Consider the following 19,521-nt stretch of genomic DNA (forward strand, 5'->3'; position numbering starts at 1 on the left):
ATTCAGACGGTGGTCACAGCATAGAGATAATTTACACAGTATGGAAATGTTTTACTCATTTAGAGGGAGAGAACTTTCACAAACTGACTTCCCATCAGCACGACCAGCTGTCAGCAGCTGAGGATTTGTGTCTTTATTATTATGACTTCTTCACTGGTGTAAAATGATGCTTCTCTGATGTTGAAAACTAAGATATCTCCATTATCTTCACTTACATGTGAAAGAGAACTAACAAACATTATAGACATATTGCAAAGTTGCAGCACATTTTACATGTATCAAGTTCTGAGTTAACTAGTACATGAATTAAACAGATGCATCATGCATGTAATAAAATACTTACTTTCACGCTATAAGGTCCTCTGTAAAATGGGGAGAACTCAAACACCCCTCCGGGGTCATCATTTTCCAATATAGTAAGTTCACAACTGGTAAATCCAGATTTAAGGACTTGATTTTCCACGTTGACCCTTCAGTATTTGGAACAGATAAAAAATACTTACATAGTGTAATAATGCACAATGTTTGGTACTTATATCTGACGGGACTGCTTGAACTGGATCCATTGAACGGTGCACATTTGTATCTATATATTTAAATTCTAAAGTCTAATGGAACAGCGCTGTAGATATAATTTATATTCAAAGAATTTCCAACTGTATACATCATAGACTTGGTATAAGTTATGTAAAGTACTATTATCCTTGCCTATAACACATCTTAGTGCGGGTGGAAGTGAAGGTAACATAACTTGTGATCTAGGAGTAATAAAACTTAGCTGATGACAATTACTGTATACATTATGCATATAAAGAAAATTACCGTATACATTATACATAGAAAGAAAATAACTTTAACCCTGTCATCTGCAGTCCAATCCCTGCACTTCTTGGAAAGTTAGTCTCTTTAATGAAACCCTCTTCAGCCTGCTTGAAACATCTGGAAGAATGTCCAGAGAAAAAAATAAGTGCTACCATGATGTCACCGGTGTGTCAGAAGTGACAGACAGTCGCCCTGCAGTTGGTTGCAGGAGATCTCTACATTTGGCATTACAGGCATCTTCTTAGAGCCTGTCTCTAGGACCCAGCGGCTACGTTCCTCTGGCTATTTAACTCCCAGGCCTGGGTGTATAAATACCTGGTGTGTTCTAGAGGGAGATGCCGGCGATATTCATTACTACTGGTGAAGGCTATAGCAAGAACAGTACTTTGTCCTCTCTGGAGCTTGAGGACGTGTGCACATTTGTCTGGAGTCGTCTAAAGCTAAGCAATTCCCCAGTTTGTCCTTCCTTGTTGTCTATAGTGTTTAGGGAGATCGACTAGTGCTCATCTCCTCCCTTCCCTAGCCTGAGCCAAACAACAGGGAAAGACAGGGCAAGGCATGTGTGCGGAGATTGGTGAAGAGCCAATACAGGGACGTTAGGGGAGACAGGGTGACGCTAGATCAACCTAGGATGTCTCCACTTCCCCCCCTTTCCCTAGTGTCTGGGCTCCCTTTACCTCTTTCCTTTGTGTTGCACTAAGTCTTTCCCACACCTTGCGTGACACATGAGCCCTGTGTCATGCAAATAGCAAAACATCCATTCATGTATGGGGGCTTTTCATCCATGGAGGAAGATCACTCACAATTTTGTCTAAGAACATTGCCATGAATAAAGAATTGGATCTGAACATGTTCCAAGAGCAACTTCTCCTGATAATCCAGAAGAAAATACCTGATGTACAATGCTTTTTTTCCAGCATGATGGAGACCCTGTTACAAGGTAAAAGGGATAACCAAATGGTTCGGGGAGCAAAACATTTAAATTTTGGGTTGATGATCAGGAAATTCCCCAGATCTCAATTTCATTGAGATCCTGTAGCCAAGACTCAAAAAGCGGATGAACAAACTAAAACATAGAAATTGTGATAAACTCCAAACACTGATTAGACAAGAATGGGTTGTCAGTCAGGGTTTGGCCCAGAAGCCGATATCCAGCTGCCAGGGCGAATTGCAGAAGTCTTGAAAAATAAGAGTCAACACTGTAAATATTGAGCCTTTGCATAAACTTTATGTATTTGTTAATAAAACATCTGACTAAAAGATCTAAAACACTGAAGAGGCAACCTTTGTGAAAACTAAAATTTGAGTCAGTCTCAAAGCTTTTGGCCACGACTGAATATTGTGTTTTTATTTTACATGGGGCCATATTGAAAGGGATGTCCAAGTAGTGGGCAACCCTTTAAAGTAACAAGTTGTGTGTTAAGGTTTGCTAGAGTGGCTCAATGATATTGAGGTCAAGAGACTGAGATGGCCACTCCAGAACCTTCACTTTGTTCTGCTGTAGCCAATGACAGGTCGACTTGGCCTTGTGTTTTGGATCATTGTCATGATGGAACGTCCACGTACGTCCCATGAGCAGCTTTCGGGCTCATGAGTGCAAATTTGCCTCCAGTATTTGCTGATAACGTGCTGCATTCATCTTTCCTTCAACTTTTACCAAGTTTCCTGTGCCTTTGTAGCTCACACATCCCCAAAACATCAGTGATCCACCTCCATGCTTTACTGTAGGAATGGTGTTCCTTTCATCATATGCCTTGTTGACTTCTCTCCAAATGTAATGTTTATGGTTATGGCCAAAAAGTTCAATTTTGGTCTCATCACTCCAAATTACATTGTTCCAGAAGTTTTGAGGCTTGTCTCTGTGCTGTTTGGTGTATTGTAAGCGAGATACTTTGTGGCATTTGCGCAGTAATGGCTTTTTTTCTGGTGACTCGACCATGCAGCCCATTTTTCTTCAAGTGCCTCCTTATTGTGCATATTGAAACAGCCGCATAGCTATTTTTCAGAGAGTCCTGTATTTCAGCTGATGTTATTTGTGGGTTTTTCTTTGCATCCCAAACAATTTTCCTGGCAGTTGTGGCCGAAATGTTTGTTGGTCTACCTGACCGTGGTTTGGTTTTTACAGAGCTCCTGATTTTCCATTTGTTAATCACAGTTTGAACGCTACTGACTGGCATTATCAATTCCTTGGATATTTTTTTGCATGCCTTCCCTATGTTATACAGTTCAAGTACCTTTTCCCGTAGATCCGTTGACAATTCTTTCGCTTTCCCCATGACTCACAATCCAGAAATGTCAGTGGCTGGATGAAAGATGCAAGAGTCTGTCTGGATCCCAGAAACTCACTCAGCTTTTATGCACACCCACTGATTACAAGCAAGCAGGTCACAGGTGAGGAAAAATTCTGCCGGGGTATGTAAACTTTTGAGCACAACTGTATATGCATGTAGCTCTTTCAAAGACAAGTCCAGCAATACCTTTACATGGCCAGTCCGTTCCTCCACTACTGAGAAATCAGAGTTTAAATTTAAAGCACCTCTCCAGCATTTTTTTTTATTTCAGCACTGGAGTGGGGACACTATTGCAAATTTCTTGCCCCTAATATACTTACGAGTCACTGTCATCAGCTGTTCCTGGCGCTGCTCCGGTCCCGATCTGCCGTCTTGTGACAGCACCTTCTTACTGGTCCAGAAGTCAGAGGTAAAGGTCACAAGCTTTCAGGGTAAATCTATAAGAGCCTTGTTCTGGCTCTCATAGACTTACATTGAGAAGTGCCTCCGGCTTGCACACGAAACACTGGAGCAATCCAGCAGGTCACAAATTGTGGAAGACAACCAAAGCGGCGCCGATAGCAGATGAAGACTGCAGCTGGTAAGTTACTAGGGGCGGGGAAATTATATTAGTGACATCACTCAAGCGATAAAATTTAAAAAAATGCTTGAAGAGCTATTTGTAGATCTGAAGCCTGTGTCACTCCAGCTCTACTTCCCGCCCCTCTCCACCTCCTCCTGCTTGACTGATAGCCTCTATGCAGTGTGATCTCAAGCAAAGGAGCTGTCGGTCAGGAAGGAAGAGGTGGTGCTGGGCAGAGAATAGAGCTGGAGTGACAGAGGCTTCAGATTTACCACAGTTCTTCAGCCTCATTTGCATATTAATTTAAACACTGATTTCTCAGTAAAGGAGGAACGGACTGGCCATTTAAAGGTATTGCTGGACTGGCCATTTAAAGGTATTGCTGGACTTGTCATTGAAAGAGCTAAATGAATATATGAATAGTTTGGGGGTGTGAAATCCTGCTGACAGATTCTCTTTACATTTTCTGTCACCCCTTGCGCACTGTACCTATATTTTCTCTGATATTCGTGCTGAAGCTAATAAAATGTCTCTTTCTGCTCTTTATCTTATAAACCATGTGGTCTCACAAAGAGAATCTACGTCTGGCTGTCCTCATTGTCATCTTGTCTTCTACTTAATGCATCGCTGTAGAAAATATTTTCACAAAAATATTCCCCTAGGCATCAGAATGCCACTCCATGCCCACACATCACACCACAAGAGCCATGCACAGGGTTGAAGGTTATCACTGCTCGCTGGTACGGAGACTTTATACAATACATTATTCATGCAGGTCACACATATATATCACTTACCCAAAGTAAACCACAAATCTTTCTGTCTCTACCCTGGCGAAACAGGAAGGAATCAGGAATGAGGAGAACAGAATAAAAGAAAGACACTGCCAAACCCTCAATACCACGGATAAGAAGTAAAAGGCACTTTTATTCCTTGAGCACACATAATGTTGCTGGCTTTAGGGGGTTTATTTGTTGGGTGCTGTCCTGTTTACAATGCCTAGAAAGAAAATTGTCAGTGCTTTCTAATGAGAGTCGACCCTACGACCAAACAGCATGTCAGCCCATTTTATACATCCCTTGCCAGCCCCTGTGCCCAGGACTGCTGCCAAGCTACAAGCCAAGGCTGCTGAACAAATTCATTTTGGCTTCTCTGAAAGGAAGTGAAGTGTTTGTTCTACCTAATATTGTGCACTGATGAATAATATTTATAAAGCATTTACTTTCCAGCAAATGTCCTCCCCACACATTGCCTTATAACTATGGTGGACTAATGTATAGTCACGTCACTGCAGTCTTCAGTGATTAGTAATTGTACCGTACTGGATCTCCTTCACAGTCACAGCTGCAGGGAAGCCAATGTACTGGACCTCCTTCACAGAGTAAAGTCGCCCAAGCTGTAAGAACCTGTGAAAGCTGTGGATGCACTAGAATTATTCCTGCAGTGACAGCTTCATGGGAAATGTAGTATTATATGGGCCCCATTGAAAGGAATAAGTGACTATGAAATACAGAGTGCACCAGGTGGTACAGAGCACCAGTTCAGAGGTGAACAAATGACCCCAATTTATGATGTCCACATGCCCTAACAGGGCTGAAATGATCTCTTTGGCGATGGTAGCACGCCACTGGTCGATCCTTAGAAAAGGACCTTAAATCAGTAAACTTTTACCGATCATCAGTTGTTTGAATGCCTGTTTACATGCCAGACCAAAGTAAATGATGCGAAATGAGCAACCTATGCTAGATCTACACTAGGTGCACATAGGCTGCCATAGTTCTTGGCAGTGCGAGTCCTGATTTGCTGCAAAAAAGATCATTTCACCCAATTTTGCTCATTTATCGAGTGATAAGCAGCCTGTTTTCATGGTAAGACAATCGTTAAATTAGCATTTTTAACACAATTATCTTGCAGTTTAAATGCCCCTTAAAGGTGTTGTCTGGCCATAGGCTACAAGTCTGCAATCACGCTACGTGACTGCAGACGTTTGAATCCTCACATCATGCGTGTGAGGATTCTCCGATGCCAAAACCAGAAGTGGGCAGTCATATGACTGTGATGTGCATACTTCTGGCCACATTCCAACTAGACATGTCCCGCCTCACCCAATACACTTGCATTGAGTGAGGCCATGCACGTGTAGTCGGCACGTGACCACATGTATGCAAATCGCACACTTGCGTTCACGTGCCCACCGTTCCCGGCGCCGGCATCAGAGGATTAACAAATCTGCAGTCACATACAGTAATTTTTTCTACTAAAAAAATGAAATCTGTTTCTTCAGTTTTTATGTTGTTAGAAATTGTACATAAATCTATAGTAGCAAAAAATGTACTACATTATATGGTAAACACAAACTAATGACAGCATACCTGTCTAAGGATATGATCACAGTTTCATTGACTTCAGGGATATCATCTGCTTTAATGGTGATATTTATTTCTGTGCTACTTTGTCCAGCTAAGAAAGTCACAGATCCATTGAAGGGACTCAAATCATCAAGAGTGATGGAATTCTTATTGAATCCATAGGGTTTTATGCTCCAATATACAACTGCGTCATCGCCTGTCCCATCACGATGTAACGTAATTGACACCTGAAAACAGTATAAGATAAGATCAAAATGGAAAAGTAAACTGGTAATAGTTCTGCATTGCTAAAAGTTCATAATGGAAGAGTTAATCTATGAGAATATATTGAGTTAAAAGAGCACTGAATCCAAAGAAACAATCCAACCAACACTGATGCACTTCCCAGGGCCGGCATTAGGGGCAGGCAGACTAAGCATCTGACTAGGGCCCCCACTCTCCCAGGGGCCCCCAGCCCACAGCCGCTCGGCCGCTATGAGGCCCTTGAGTCAAGTGAGTCAGGAGGGTTCCCCAACGTCAGCGCCGCCCCCCCAGCATCGCGTATTCAACTGTATCGGCATTGTAGATGCCGATACAGTTGATAGTAATGATGGAGGAGAGAGCATCATGTGACGCTCTCTCTCCCATCATTCCCCCTCTGCCTCTGATGCAGCGTCATGACGTCATCGCTCCACGCTGTGTCGGGCAGATACCAGAGCTGCAGGAGAACGAGGAGGAGAGGTAAGTATATTTATTTTTTAACTCACTGAGGCTATAATATTGGAGGACTGGGGGCTACATTATACTCTATATGGGGGGCTGCATTATACCTGCATTATACCCTAAATGGCTACATAATAGCCTAAATGGCAGTGTGACACCCCAGGGGTCTGGTTGCCACAGTAATAGAGATATTATGTCTGAGAGCAAGTGGGAGGTTTCTCTGGTCAGGATCCCTAAACATGCAACACGGTCCGCCCAGACCTGGGAGGGGAGGAATCTGCCCTTATAAAACTGGGTCTGGGGCGGGATTAGAGCAGACAGAGTGAGAGTCAGAGTGGAGCTGCAGACAGTTCCAGACACAGGGAAAGCAAGAACAGGAGCTCTGAAGGAGCAGTAGCAGAAGTCCAGGGGCTGGAGCTGAGCAGAGTTCGCCCTGGGCGAAGATACTAAAGCCGGACACAGGAGTCCGAGGCTGTGGGGACTGATATACACCCAGCAGCAGAAACCAGCCGGCAGGGGATTCCAGGTCCTCTGGCCATAGAAGCCCAGAGGCTCAGTCACAAACAAGGGACCAGCGCCACCATCCAGGAGCGGAGGCTAACAGAAGGCCCCAAGTCACCAGCCATACGGGTGAGCACCACACGGTATACTCAGGGACGTGGGCTACTTGTAACCGCTGACAGCAAGGTAGCCAGGAAGAGTGCAGATAAACGGGGAGGCCTACAACTCCACCTGGCCAGGGGAACTCCTGCTTGCTCGCAGACTGACCAGGCCCCTTATACTAGCCAGTACTCCCGGGAGGGTCTGCCTTGTACCATCAGTAAAGACCCTGAACTGCACCTCACGTCTCTGTGATTCCTTGCCGCACCAGCACCATTAGCACTGGGACCCTCACACCATTACTCCCATCATCTTCCACATTAGCTGCCCTGAGGCAATACTTCTCCCGTGGGGAGTCATCCCATACTCAGCTGCGCAAACAACATCAGCCTCAGCGGTCTGCAGCGCAGCGGCGGTCCCCACTGACCGCAATCCACGGGTGGCGTAGTCGGACACTTATTACAACATTTAGACTGCCACTGGTTTGACCACCCTGGGCACGGACCGGGTCACCGCCACGGAGAACTACAACCCCCAGCGATCTGGCTCCGGGTATTCCCCCTGCACAGCAGCAGCACAACACAGGCCCAGGGGGCGCGTCAACTTTGGCGTAGTCGGCAGGATTTCGTGCCCGCAACCACCGGGTACTGCGTGCCTGAAAAAGAGACTTTTATACTTACCTGTGGAGTCGTTTCCCGCCATCCGGAGCCGATTCCCGCCATCAGACGCCATCTTGGACCGTTTCCCACCGTCTTCTGCCTTCTTCCCGCCATCCGCAGCTGCTTCCCGCCTTCGGACGCCATCTTCGGGACGCCGCACGGGAAGAAGAGGGGCGTGGACGCTGAAAGCGCGCGAGATCTGAAGCTCCGCCCCACGCTCCGCCCCACGCTCTGACGCTGCGCAAGGTCCTGGAAGGGAGGAAGAGCGACGCTGACGTCATCGGAGCGCAACGCCAGGTCCTCAACCCCGACGATCGACTGCGGAGCCGCGGCCTACGGAAGAAGAGCATCACAAGGTAGGCCACGGTCCACTAGGGGGGAGGAGGATGCCGGATACCGAGGGGAGCTCCACTGCCACAGCCACCGCCAGCGCAACCGCTGCAGCAGTCATGCCATTCACCATGCCCTATATCCCGGGGGCAACCTGGCTACCCCAGTACTCAGGGGAATCACATACTCTAAATGACTTTAGAGAAAGACTGGATAGCCTCTTCCAGGTGTACCCCCTCACAGAAGAGCAAAAAGTGAGCATCCTGGTGGCCCAATTAATCGGGGCAGCCCAAAGGGAGGTAAAGTCCTGGCCACCTGGGAGGAAGAGGACTGTCAGAGACATACTAACCCGGCTGAAAGACACATTTGACACCCGCACCTCAGCCGAAATAAAACTAAGATTTTATGGGTGCAAACAACGGGCACATGAGAGGATAAGAGACTATGCTTTAAACCTACAAGAGGCCCTGAGAGCCATTAAGCAGGCAGACCCTGACAGCGTGGGAAATGAAGATAAGCTGTTGACTGAACAATTTATTGAGGGTCTACTGTGCAATGCCCACCGAACCCAGTTGCGGGCAATGGCCTTACAGGACCCTGACCTGGACTTTGCACAGTTCAAGGACAGAGCCATCCGGGTGCTCCGAGAACCGGCACCAGGTGGCGCTGTGACCCACAGGCGCCCTGCTATCACTTACCACCAGGAGACGGCGCCCTTGTCTGCAGGGCCTGTGGGAGCTGATGCGCAGGCTTTAAACAGTGACCCGGCTACAGACCTGCACCATCAGGTCCAAGAGCTGACTAAGAGCGTTGCCGCGCTAACCAGAACTGTGCAGTCTTTACAGGTCTCTTCTCCAGGAAAGATCCAGCTGGCATCCGGACCGGAGGACGTCCCGTGGCGCCGATTGAGGAGGACCCCACCGGCCAGAGGAAGACCCAGCGACAGATACAACGAGGACGGACGACCCATCTGCCGCCGCTGCAATCAACCCGGACATGTGGCAAGGTACTGTCATTTAAACGGGCACAACCTGGGGTAGAGGGCCAACCCCCAGGCATAAGACCATCAGGCCCATCAAACTGGCGTGATAAATACGTAGGGGGACGTCCAATCTTGCCTGTGGTACTGGATGGCATTCCTATGAGTGCTCTACTAGACACTGGGTCACAGGTGACCACCATCCCGTACGTGCTCTTTAAACAGTACTGGAATGACTCGGACATAACCCGCTACCCAGATGACGACCTGAGTATCATCGCCAGCAATGGTCAGCCCGTGCCGCAGGTGGGATTCAAAGAGGTGACCATTAAGATCGGTAAAGTCGAACTGGCGGCACAAGGACTGATTATAGTGGACATAGACCGTCATGAGAGTCACCCTAGAATAACCTTGGGAACTAATGTGATTGAAAATTGTCTTGCAGAGGTGATTCTCATTTTACAGCAGGTTGCCAAGAACGCCAGTTCCGGCCAGCAGCGTGTGCTCCAAAAAGAGATCCGGGCACTGATGAAGCGGCAACAGGTGGAACTATCTGGTGGTGAGATAGGTAGCGTGAGAATGTGTGACCCGTTCCCTATTGCCATGCCCCCAAAAAGTGAGATGATGATTTGGTGCCAGGCAGCTATTGGTCTAAGAGGTAGAGACTACCAAGCAATGGTAGAACCCGTCTACTCAGACAGTAGGCCCACCATTTTGACAGCACGGGGGGTGGTCGATGTACGCCATGGGAGGGTGCCCGTTCGCATCATAAATATCGGGGAGAGAGAAGTACACCTGCCCCGGTATGCCACGCTAGCCAAATTGTTCACCATCAACCAGAACTCTGTACAGGCCGTGGAACCCTTGCCTCCATCTCAACCAGAGGAAGGTAACGGCTCTAAGAAGCCAATGGAGGACTGGTGTCAGCAACTGCATTTGGGTACTGACTCTACTCCCTCACACCAGAAACAGGGAGTCTATCGGGTGGTTCGAGAGTACGAGAGAGTGTTTAGTAAACACCCGCTAGACTTCGGGCGAGTAAAGGGGGTAGAACACCACATCCCCACGGGAGACCATCCTCCCATAAAGGAGAGATACCGACCCATACCCCCTGCACACTATCAACACGCCAAGGGGATGCTTAGAGACATGAAGGAGGCTGGGGTAATCAGGGACAGCTGTAGCCCCTGGGCAGCTCCACTAGTCTTAGTGAAAAAGAAAGACAACACTATGAGAATGTGTGTAGACTACAGGAAGGTCAACCGTATCACACACAAAGATGCGTACCCGTTACCAAGGATAGAAGAGTCCTTAGCAGCATTAAAATCTGCTAACTTCTTCTCTACTTTGGATCTCACTAGCGGGTACTGGCAGGTTCCTGTAGCAGAGGCGGACCGGGAGAAGACCGCATTCACCACCCCGATGGGTCTCAGTGAATTTAACTGCATGCCGTTCGGGCTCTGCAACGCACCAGGAACCTTCCAACGGTTGATGGAATGCTGTCTGGGACACCGGAACTTCGAGACGGTCCTGTTATGCCTGGACGATGTCATCGTCTATTCCAAGACCTACGAGGACCACCTGAAACACCTGGCAGAAGTGTTCGAAGCTCTGGCAAACTACGGCCTAAAGGTGAAACCCTCCAAGTGTCACCTCCTGAAACCAAAGGTGCAGTACCTGGGACACGTGGTGAGTGCTGACGGAGTGGCTCCCGACCCTGATAAGATCACCGTGATTAAGGACTGGCCAAGACCCTCCAGCATAAAGGAAGTGCGGCAGTTCCTCGGGTTGGTAGGCTACTACCGAAGATTCATTCCCGGTTTCACCAAAATGGCAGCCCCTATGCTGGACCTCCTGATAGGTCAATCTCGGAAAGCCAAAAAACAGAAGCCGCCCTTCAGGTGGGAAAAGCTGGAAGAGGAGTCCTTCTGCCAGCTGAAGATGGCCCTCACGGGGGATGAAATCCTGGCATATCCAGACTACAGCCAGCCCTTTATCCTCCACACGGACGCAAGCAACATCGGGCTAGGAGCCGTACTGTCCCAGATCCAGCAGGGGAAAGAACGGGTAATCGCTTACGCCAGCCGAAAGCTACGGCCCATGGAGAGGAACCCTGAGAATTATAGCTCATTCAAGCTGGAGTTCCTGGCAGTAGTGTGGGCAGTGACCGAACGTTTCAAGCATTACCTTGCCTCCTCCAAATTTACCGTGTATACGGATAACAACCCGTTGACACACCTGGACACTGCAAGGCTCGGTGCCCTGGAACAGAGATGGATGGCCCGCCTGTCCAACTTTGAATTCACCATCAAATACCAGGCAGGACGCTCAAATGCCAACGCGGATGCCCTGTCTAGAATGCCGAACTTACCGGACGTAGGGGAAGATCCAGAAGATCTGGAAGAAGTTGAGCTCCCTGCGTTCCACCGTCATGGGATTACCCTGTATTCCCACTGTGTAAAGGACAGGCGCTCCGTGACGTTCAATCCCTTGCCCCACTACAACTGGGCGGAGACGCAAGACAGTGATCCCGCAGTCCGTTTGGTGAAGGAAATGCTGACCCAGGCCGATGCCAGTCTTGACCCAGACGCTCCGGAGGAGACCAAGCAACTGTGGAAGGAGAAAAGTAAGCTGTTCCTCTACAGGGAGAAGCTGTGCCAGAGAATGGTTAACTCTCGAACACATGAGTTGACCTGGCAGGTAGTGGTCCCAAGACGAGACGCGGCTATGGTTCTGGAGGCATACCACAACGGAGCAGGACACTTAGGATGGAAGAAGCTGGAGTTCTTGTTGCGTGAACGGTTCTACTGGGTAGGCATGAGAGGAGCCATCGAGAGGTGGTGCAGAGACTGTGGCCCGTGCCACCTGAGAAGAAAGGACCGTGCCAGCCAGAAGACTCCCTTGCAGCCCATCATCACCAGACAGCCACTGGAACTGGTAGCCCTGGACCATGTGAAACTGGCTCCAAGCAGATCTGGGTATGTCTACGCCCTCACAATCGTAGATCATTACTCCCGGTTCCTGGTGGTGGTCCCGGTCAAGGACTTAACGGCTCAAACAGCAGCTAGAGCCTTCCAGCAGCACTTCTGCCGTCCACACGGGTACCCGGACCAAGTGTTGACAGACCAAGGACCAGCCTTCGAAGCGGAGGTCTTCCAGGAGTTCTGCAACCTGTATGGCTGCAAGAAGATAAGAACAACGCCCTATCACCCTCAAACCAATGGACTCTGCGAGAAGATGAACCAGGTGGTGATAGATCTACTAAAAACACTGCCCCTGGAAGAACGCAGTCTGTGGCCTGAGAAACTGCCCGATCTGGTGGACCTGTACAACCACATCCCTGTAGGTTCCACCAACTGTACCCCGGCTTACCTAATGAGAGCAAGACCTGGTAAGCTGCCTATTGACCTGGATATGGGAGTCCTGACACCTGAGGACACCTCGCCAGAGGCAGACTGGGATACAGAACGGCAGCAGCAGTATCGGAAAGTGCAGGAGAGCGTCGAGCGAAGTCTGTCTCAAGCTAGAGAAAGGCAAGAGAAGGCTTATAACCAGTATGCTCCCGCTGTTCCCCTGGTACCTGGAGAGCAGGTCTTGAAGAGGAAGAGGCGGCTCCACAAGTTGGACGACCAGTGGGAGAAGGACCCGTACACCGTACTGCCATCAAGCCATGAGAACCCAAAAATCTGCGTAATCAGTAAGGATGGAGGAGAAACCACAGCCATTGTCTCCAGAGACCACCTGAAGAAGTGTCCCGAGCAGCTGCAAAGCCCTGAAGAAGATCAAGAAAACCCTCGACCCGCAGAGGAAAGGGAAGAAATGATCAGGACAGTACTCGGAGACTTCCCCCGGTCTTGGACACAAGTAAACGGCGCTGTCGTAGTACCCGTCCTCACCTTTCTCCAGCCAGCCCCGCAAGTGCCTACAGAGGAACCGGTAGAGCTGGAAGAGCAGCCGGCCCAAGAGGCAGAAGAGTCCACACCAGCAGTACAGGAGGATCAACCCTCTGCTAGTAGTTAGCCTGCTGTGCCCCTAGTGAGCCAAAGAGTGCGCAGAAAGCTGCCCAGCTTGCCCATAACACCTCCTACACCCTGTAGTGCAGAACCAGTTAGTGAGCTCCGTAGGTCCACTAGAGTCACTAGAGGTCAGATGCCCGCTCGCTGGAGAATCTAAACCAATGCACTGTAAAGTTGACTGTTTATTGAAAAATGTTTATGGTTTATGTGTGTTGCCTGTTACTAACTATGTTTCTCAGTTACCCTGCAGATTTTTATGGACTAACAGGTTATGGACACTGGATAACCGGAACAGTTTTGTAGATAGTTGCACCTTGGTGCCTCTTGTGAAGACGGCCGCGGAAGAGAAAACCTGTCTGGCGTGGCCTCCTTGCGGCCCAAAGCAGTTAGTCTACCCTTGCAGCCACGCCCAAGGACAACGCAAGGGGTTTGCTTTGGACAGGTCCCCTATTCTGTGCCAAGACTTCGCCTTGTTGGGTGACATGGACACCCCCTTTGTTTCATAAACTTCACCTTGGGTGATATGGACACCCGGTCACGGAAACGCCGTGACCTCTACAGACTAAAGTTTCTTGTGAATATGTTCTTGTATTATTGTTATACCTTGTATTTATGTTTCTTTAAAAATGTGTTTAGTCCCGGAGTACTAAAATTTACTAGGGGGGAATGTGACACCCCAGGGGTCTGGTTGCCACAGTAATAGAGATATTATGTCTGAGAGCAAGTGGGAGGTTTCTCTGGTCAGGATCCCTAAACATGCAACACGGTCCGCCCAGACCTGGGAGGGGAGGAATCTGCCCTTATAAAACTGGGTCTGGGGCGGGATTAGAGCAGACAGAGTGAGAGTCAGAGTGGAGCTGCAGACAGTTCCAGACACAGGGAAAGCAAGAACAAGAGCTCTGTAGGAGCAGTAGCAGAAGTCCAGGGGCTGGAGCTGAGCAGAGTTCGCCCTGGACGAAGATACTAAAGCCGGACACAGGAGTCCGAGGCTGTGGGGACTGATATACACCCAGCAGCAGAAACCAGCCGGCAGGGGATTCCAGGTCCTCTGGCCATAGAAGCCCGGAGGCTCAGTCACAAACAAGCGACCAGCGCCGCCATCCAGGAGCGGAGGCTAACAGAAGGCCCCAAGTCACCAGCCATACGGGTGAGCACCACACGGTATACTCAGGGACGTGGGCTACTTGTAACCGCTGACAGCAAGGTAGCCAGGAAGAGTGCAGATAAACGGGGAGGCCTACAACTCCACCTGGCCAGGGGAACTCCTGCTTGCTCGCAGACTGACCAGGCCCCTTATACTAGCCAGTACTCCCGGGAGGGTCTGCCTTGTACCATCAGTAAAGACCCTGAACTGCACCTCACGTCTCTGTGATTCCTTGCCGCACCAGCACCATTAGCACTGGGACCCTCACACCATTATTCCCATCATCTTCCACATTAGCTGCCCTGAGGCAATACTTCTCCCGTGGGGAGTCATCCCATACTCAGCTGCGCAAACAACATCAGCCTCAGCGGTCTGCAGCGCAGCGGCGGTCCCCACTGACCGCAATCCACGGGTGGCGTAGTCAGACACTTATTACAACATTTAGACTGCCACTGGTTTGACCACCCTGGGCACGGACCGGGTCACCGCCACGGAGAACTACAACCCCCAGCGATCCGGCTCCGGGTATTCCCCCTGCACAGCAGCAGCACAACACAGGCCCAGGGGGCGCGTCAGCAGCATCATACTCTAAATGGCTGCATTATACTGTTTGGGGGCTGCATTATACTGTATGGGGGTGCTACATTGTACCCTATTGGGCTGCATTATACAGTATTGAGACTGCATTATACTCTATGGGGGCTGCATTATACTGTATTGAAGACTATAGGGTGCATTATACTGTACAGAAGACTATGGGGAGTGCTTATACTGTATCTAGGACTATGGGGATGCAATATACTATTGAGAGTGCATTATACAATATGGAGGACTGTGGGATGCATATACTATATTAAGGACTAGGGGGGTGCGTTATACAACATGAAGGACTATGGGGAGTGCATTATACTATATGGAGGACTATGCGGAGTGCATTATACTATATAGAGGACTATGGGGAGTGCATTATACTATATGGAGGACTATGGGGAGTGCATTATACTATATGAAGGACTATGGGGAGTGCATTTTACTATATGGAGGACTATGGTGTGCATGATACTGTATGGGGACAGATTGATCTATTAGTGATTGTTCTGTGCCCATCTTTCTTCCTCAGCCAGTGTAAAGAAGTTGGTAAACAAGCATCAAACGACTTCAATACTGTCTATCACGGTCGTTTAACGGTCTGAATTCAACATATAAATACAACCGAAATGTTTCTTTGTGATGGTGCAATATGTGAGCATTTGGGGCCCCACTTTAAACTTTTGCCTAAGGCCCCTCTTTGTCTAAAACCGGCCCTGGCACTTCCCAAGCTCCTCAATTTTTCATGATAATAATATTAATAATGGACGGTATCATCAGAAAATATGGTTTAACTCAGGCCTTCCTGTCAACTAATTTTTGTTAAATTAGCAATGTTTTTAGCTTTTTTTCATATCATAATCTGTAATAAAAAATAGAAATCTTGCAATATTCACACTAGCTACTGTTTTTTTTTTTAACTTATACTTCCTGAAGACTTTTCAGTAGTCTCATTATCATCTCAGATTGGATTGCAATCACAGGCAACACCTCACTAGTTGATAACACAAGATCCACCAATGACAACAGGCGATGTCACGGCTCTCCTTGCTTCACCTCCCTTCAAAATGACCTGTGCACACACTCATTAGAAGCTTTAATACAAAAACAAAGGGTCTGAGTCAGTCTAATGCTGCCAATGTACATGTGCATTTCCTGAAATAACAAGTTTAAGTCTAGAAAAGCTCCAGTGGCCAGATCATTATATGAAAGATAACAAAAAAGAAAACAGTAGGCCATATTGTGATTCCCTTTAAAGGTAATCATCATCAGAATTGTAACTAGAAGCAGTTGCACTCCAATGCAAAATCTTAAAGAGAACCCCCAAATATCACATGTTTTTATCATATAAGCCAAAGGGACTTTTTGTGCTTGGGCCTGGGTGTGACCACATCTCCTGCATCCACTTTGATTACATCCATGGTTGTCACTAGTTGTTAAGAATAGGTATTCTAGAGTTTCATATACAGTGCTGCTCATCATTATTGGCACCCCTTCATTTTTTTCATAGACTGTACAATATCTTCAGAAATAAATGGAAGTTATATCCTCAGGATTTTTTCATTAGTGGTCCAAAGTAATACAACAATAAAACATTGTTTTTCAACTTCCATGTTGCAATTTCAAAGAGGGAACAGAATAAACAGCATGTGCAGCAATAAAGGCACCCCTAATTAATACTTGGTTGGACTCCCTTTGGCATTGATGACAGCCTCCAAATGTTTCTTGTAGCCATCTATAAGCTTCTTGCACTTCCCAGCTGGAATTTTCTCCCACTCTTCCTTTGCAGTTTGTTCAAGCTCTTGAATGTTCGCAGGGTTCCTTTCCGAATGGCAGATTTCCGCTCACCCCAAAGATTTTCAATGGGATTGAGGTCAGGACTCATTGCTGGCCATTTTAAAACAGTCCATTTTTTCTTTTTCAACCATTCCTGTGTACTTTTGGATGTGTGCTTTGGATCATTGTCTGGCTGGAGGACCCATGATCTTCGACTTGGTTTATTTCTAATGTGCATTTGTCTCTGGTTCTCAGACGGCAGCAAGAAAAGATTCTCTCCGTAAATTCATTATTTTTATTGTTATTGAACATGTATGTTTATATAAAATGTAAAGAGAAATCCAATAGAAATGTATAAATGCCCCAGACAAGTGAATGCACCCAGGGGAAAGGGTCCTGACAAACGGTTCAAAATAGGAACACAACTCACACAATAAAGTTACTTACATTTTGGAACATCTCTTTACTTACCACACTATGGGAGACATTCTCTGGCTCAGACACTCGTATTGGCAGATTACTTGTAAATCCAATTTCTCCATTTGCAATGTCAGGAGTGACTTTCAATGAGACATTTTGCAGAGTTCCTAGTCTTGGGCTTAATGGTGGCACTAAAGTGCTTGGTCTCAGCAATTCAGTGGATTCCAGCTAGAAATGAAGGAGGGAAATGAATTCCATGAATACTCAAATACAGAATTAACACATTAATGACATATTCAGCAAATGCAATCAGCATTATAAATGCTGCGCTCAATTTAGCTCAGAAGTGACAATTATTCTAAAGGGATGAGAGTTTAGGCCCTGATAACTAAAAATTACTTATTTAACTTGAAAAAGTCAGAAGATATTTTTAGGTTTGTATGTAGCCTTGTACCTTGTGTAATTAATGAGAAGTTTAATTTTTTGATACATATTAGTTTGTTTTTAATTTATCTCAAAATGAAGTGGATTTCACTATTTTATTTCTTTCAGTGTTACCTCTACTGCACAGTTTACTATACCCAAGCCCAATTATTTTGAGCTATTGTTCCTACTTTTATGTTATGTAATACTGATTCTGGAACAGTTTTTCTTGTCTATCCTTCATTCCAATGTTTTAACATTCCCGGTAATAATGGTGCAAATTCTCCCTCCAACCAACTGGGCGTATATCACAGAACTTCTCTGTGGCCATTTGCTTTTTCTCCCCTAAGACTGAAAGAGCAGTTCCGTGGTAGATGCCCAGTTGGTTGGAGGGAAAATGTGCACCATTATTACAGAGTGTAGAAGGGGGGCATATCTTCGGAATGGAGGGGAGCAGAAGAAAAAGAAAAACTGTTTCAGAATCCGTGGAGCAGCGAAAATTGGGGGAATACTCAGCTTATATAAAAATATTTAGTGAAATGTCAATTTAAGCTCATCCACATGCTGCGTTGTTTTGAGGGCGGAATACGAGCGATAATACACTTTTGTTAAATTTTTAAAATCTGCTACATGACAATTTCTTTTTTGAGGCAAATTTTACCCATTAATTTCAATGAGGACTCGATATGCATTGCTTTCTTGTATTTTAGTTGCATTTACACAACAAAAAATTCACATAAAAAGGCCAAAATAAGTGTGTAAAATATGCACTAAATAAGTGACTTATGAGCCTAGCCTAGGGCTAGCAACATGCTGAGGCCGTGGTGCAATAAAACCACAACTTTGGCTGCAATTTTCAAAAATAGTGGCAAAAACATTGCAGTTTTACTGCAATTGTGCAACAAAAAACTCACAGCAGCTGCAACATGGAGCCTAATGTGCTGTATTTTCCATTTTCTTTTCCATTTCCTTAAGTCAGGTGCGGAGTCTACGGCTACGTTCTCACGTTGAGCTGTTGGTGAGTTTTTGATGTTGCAGATTTTCTGCACCCATTAAGTAAAATAGGCTACTTGCATTTTTTGAAAATATGCAGAGTAAAATACTCAAAAAAAATTATAGTGGGAACTTGGCCTAAGACATCACCAGTCCTGCAGGGAAGTTTAGACAGTTGGATCCTTCAGGTTGCGGTCCTCAGAATAATCACCGGTTCACAGTGGGACACTGCAGCAATAACACAATTGGAGCATAGTAACACAAACCATGGGTGAGAACCAGAAGATCAATCCAGTAGATGCACACAAAGGCCTTCTTCACATGTGCCTGCCTGGGATGTTCAATAAATGCAATGTTTATCATCTGTGTGACGGTCAATTTTTCTTTAATTTAATTTTAGTGTGTTCATTTTTTAATGTGCTAAATAAACAAAATGAGGCTCAAAAGGTGGTTTATATTGTGTCCCCTAGCAGTCAGTTCATGGTAAATAGGCAGCACGGAATACCACGTTGTATTCACAAACCTATTCACTTAAATGGGTGAGTTTGGCCTAAAGATCAAACCAGAGCAGGACATCTCGGCTTCTTTCATGAGGGCCATCAATAGATATTATAAACTGCACTTAATGACTTAGTAATTATGAAGCACCATATTTTCAACAAGGCTAGGGTCAGATGGCCGTACATTCTCTCATCAGGCCAATGAAACTCTGATCAAACTCTGATTAGTTTGAACAGAGTGTCAGCATAGTGTGATCCGATTCTCTCGAATAAGATAATCGGTGTGTAAAGTGGCACAGGGCTGTAGCCGTGGGTGAGGTACTCATCTTCCACACCCTGGTATGCTA

The 19,521-nt window shown here is 46.7% G+C and overlaps 1 protein-coding gene across 4 annotated transcripts in view; it reads right to left on the reverse strand.

Annotated features, from left to right (window-relative positions):
* Positions 1-19,521, reverse strand: part of ADGRV1 (adhesion G protein-coupled receptor V1) — a 627,077-nt gene that overhangs the window by 492,443 nt on the left and 115,113 nt on the right. For all 4 annotated transcript variants that reach the window (XR_012320105.1, XM_073678624.1, XM_073678616.1 and 1 more), the window contains 3 exons: positions 17,310-17,486; positions 6,048-6,271; positions 344-470 (listed from right to left, as the gene is read on the reverse strand). Coding sequence is in view for 3 of the 4 variants with exons in the window: in XM_073678624.1 (XP_073534725.1) it covers positions 344-470; positions 6,048-6,271; positions 17,310-17,486 (528 nt within the window). In the remaining variant the exon portion in view is untranslated. The remainder of the gene's footprint in view (positions 1-343; positions 471-6,047; positions 6,272-17,309; positions 17,487-19,521) is intronic.

Source organism: Phyllobates terribilis, unplaced genomic scaffold (genome assembly GCF_046119375.1).
Source record: "Phyllobates terribilis strain yellow unplaced genomic scaffold, ASM4611937v1 Scaffold_1__5_contigs__length_1240528914, whole genome shotgun sequence".
NCBI classification, from domain to species: Eukaryota; Metazoa; Chordata; class Amphibia; order Anura; family Dendrobatidae; genus Phyllobates; species Phyllobates terribilis.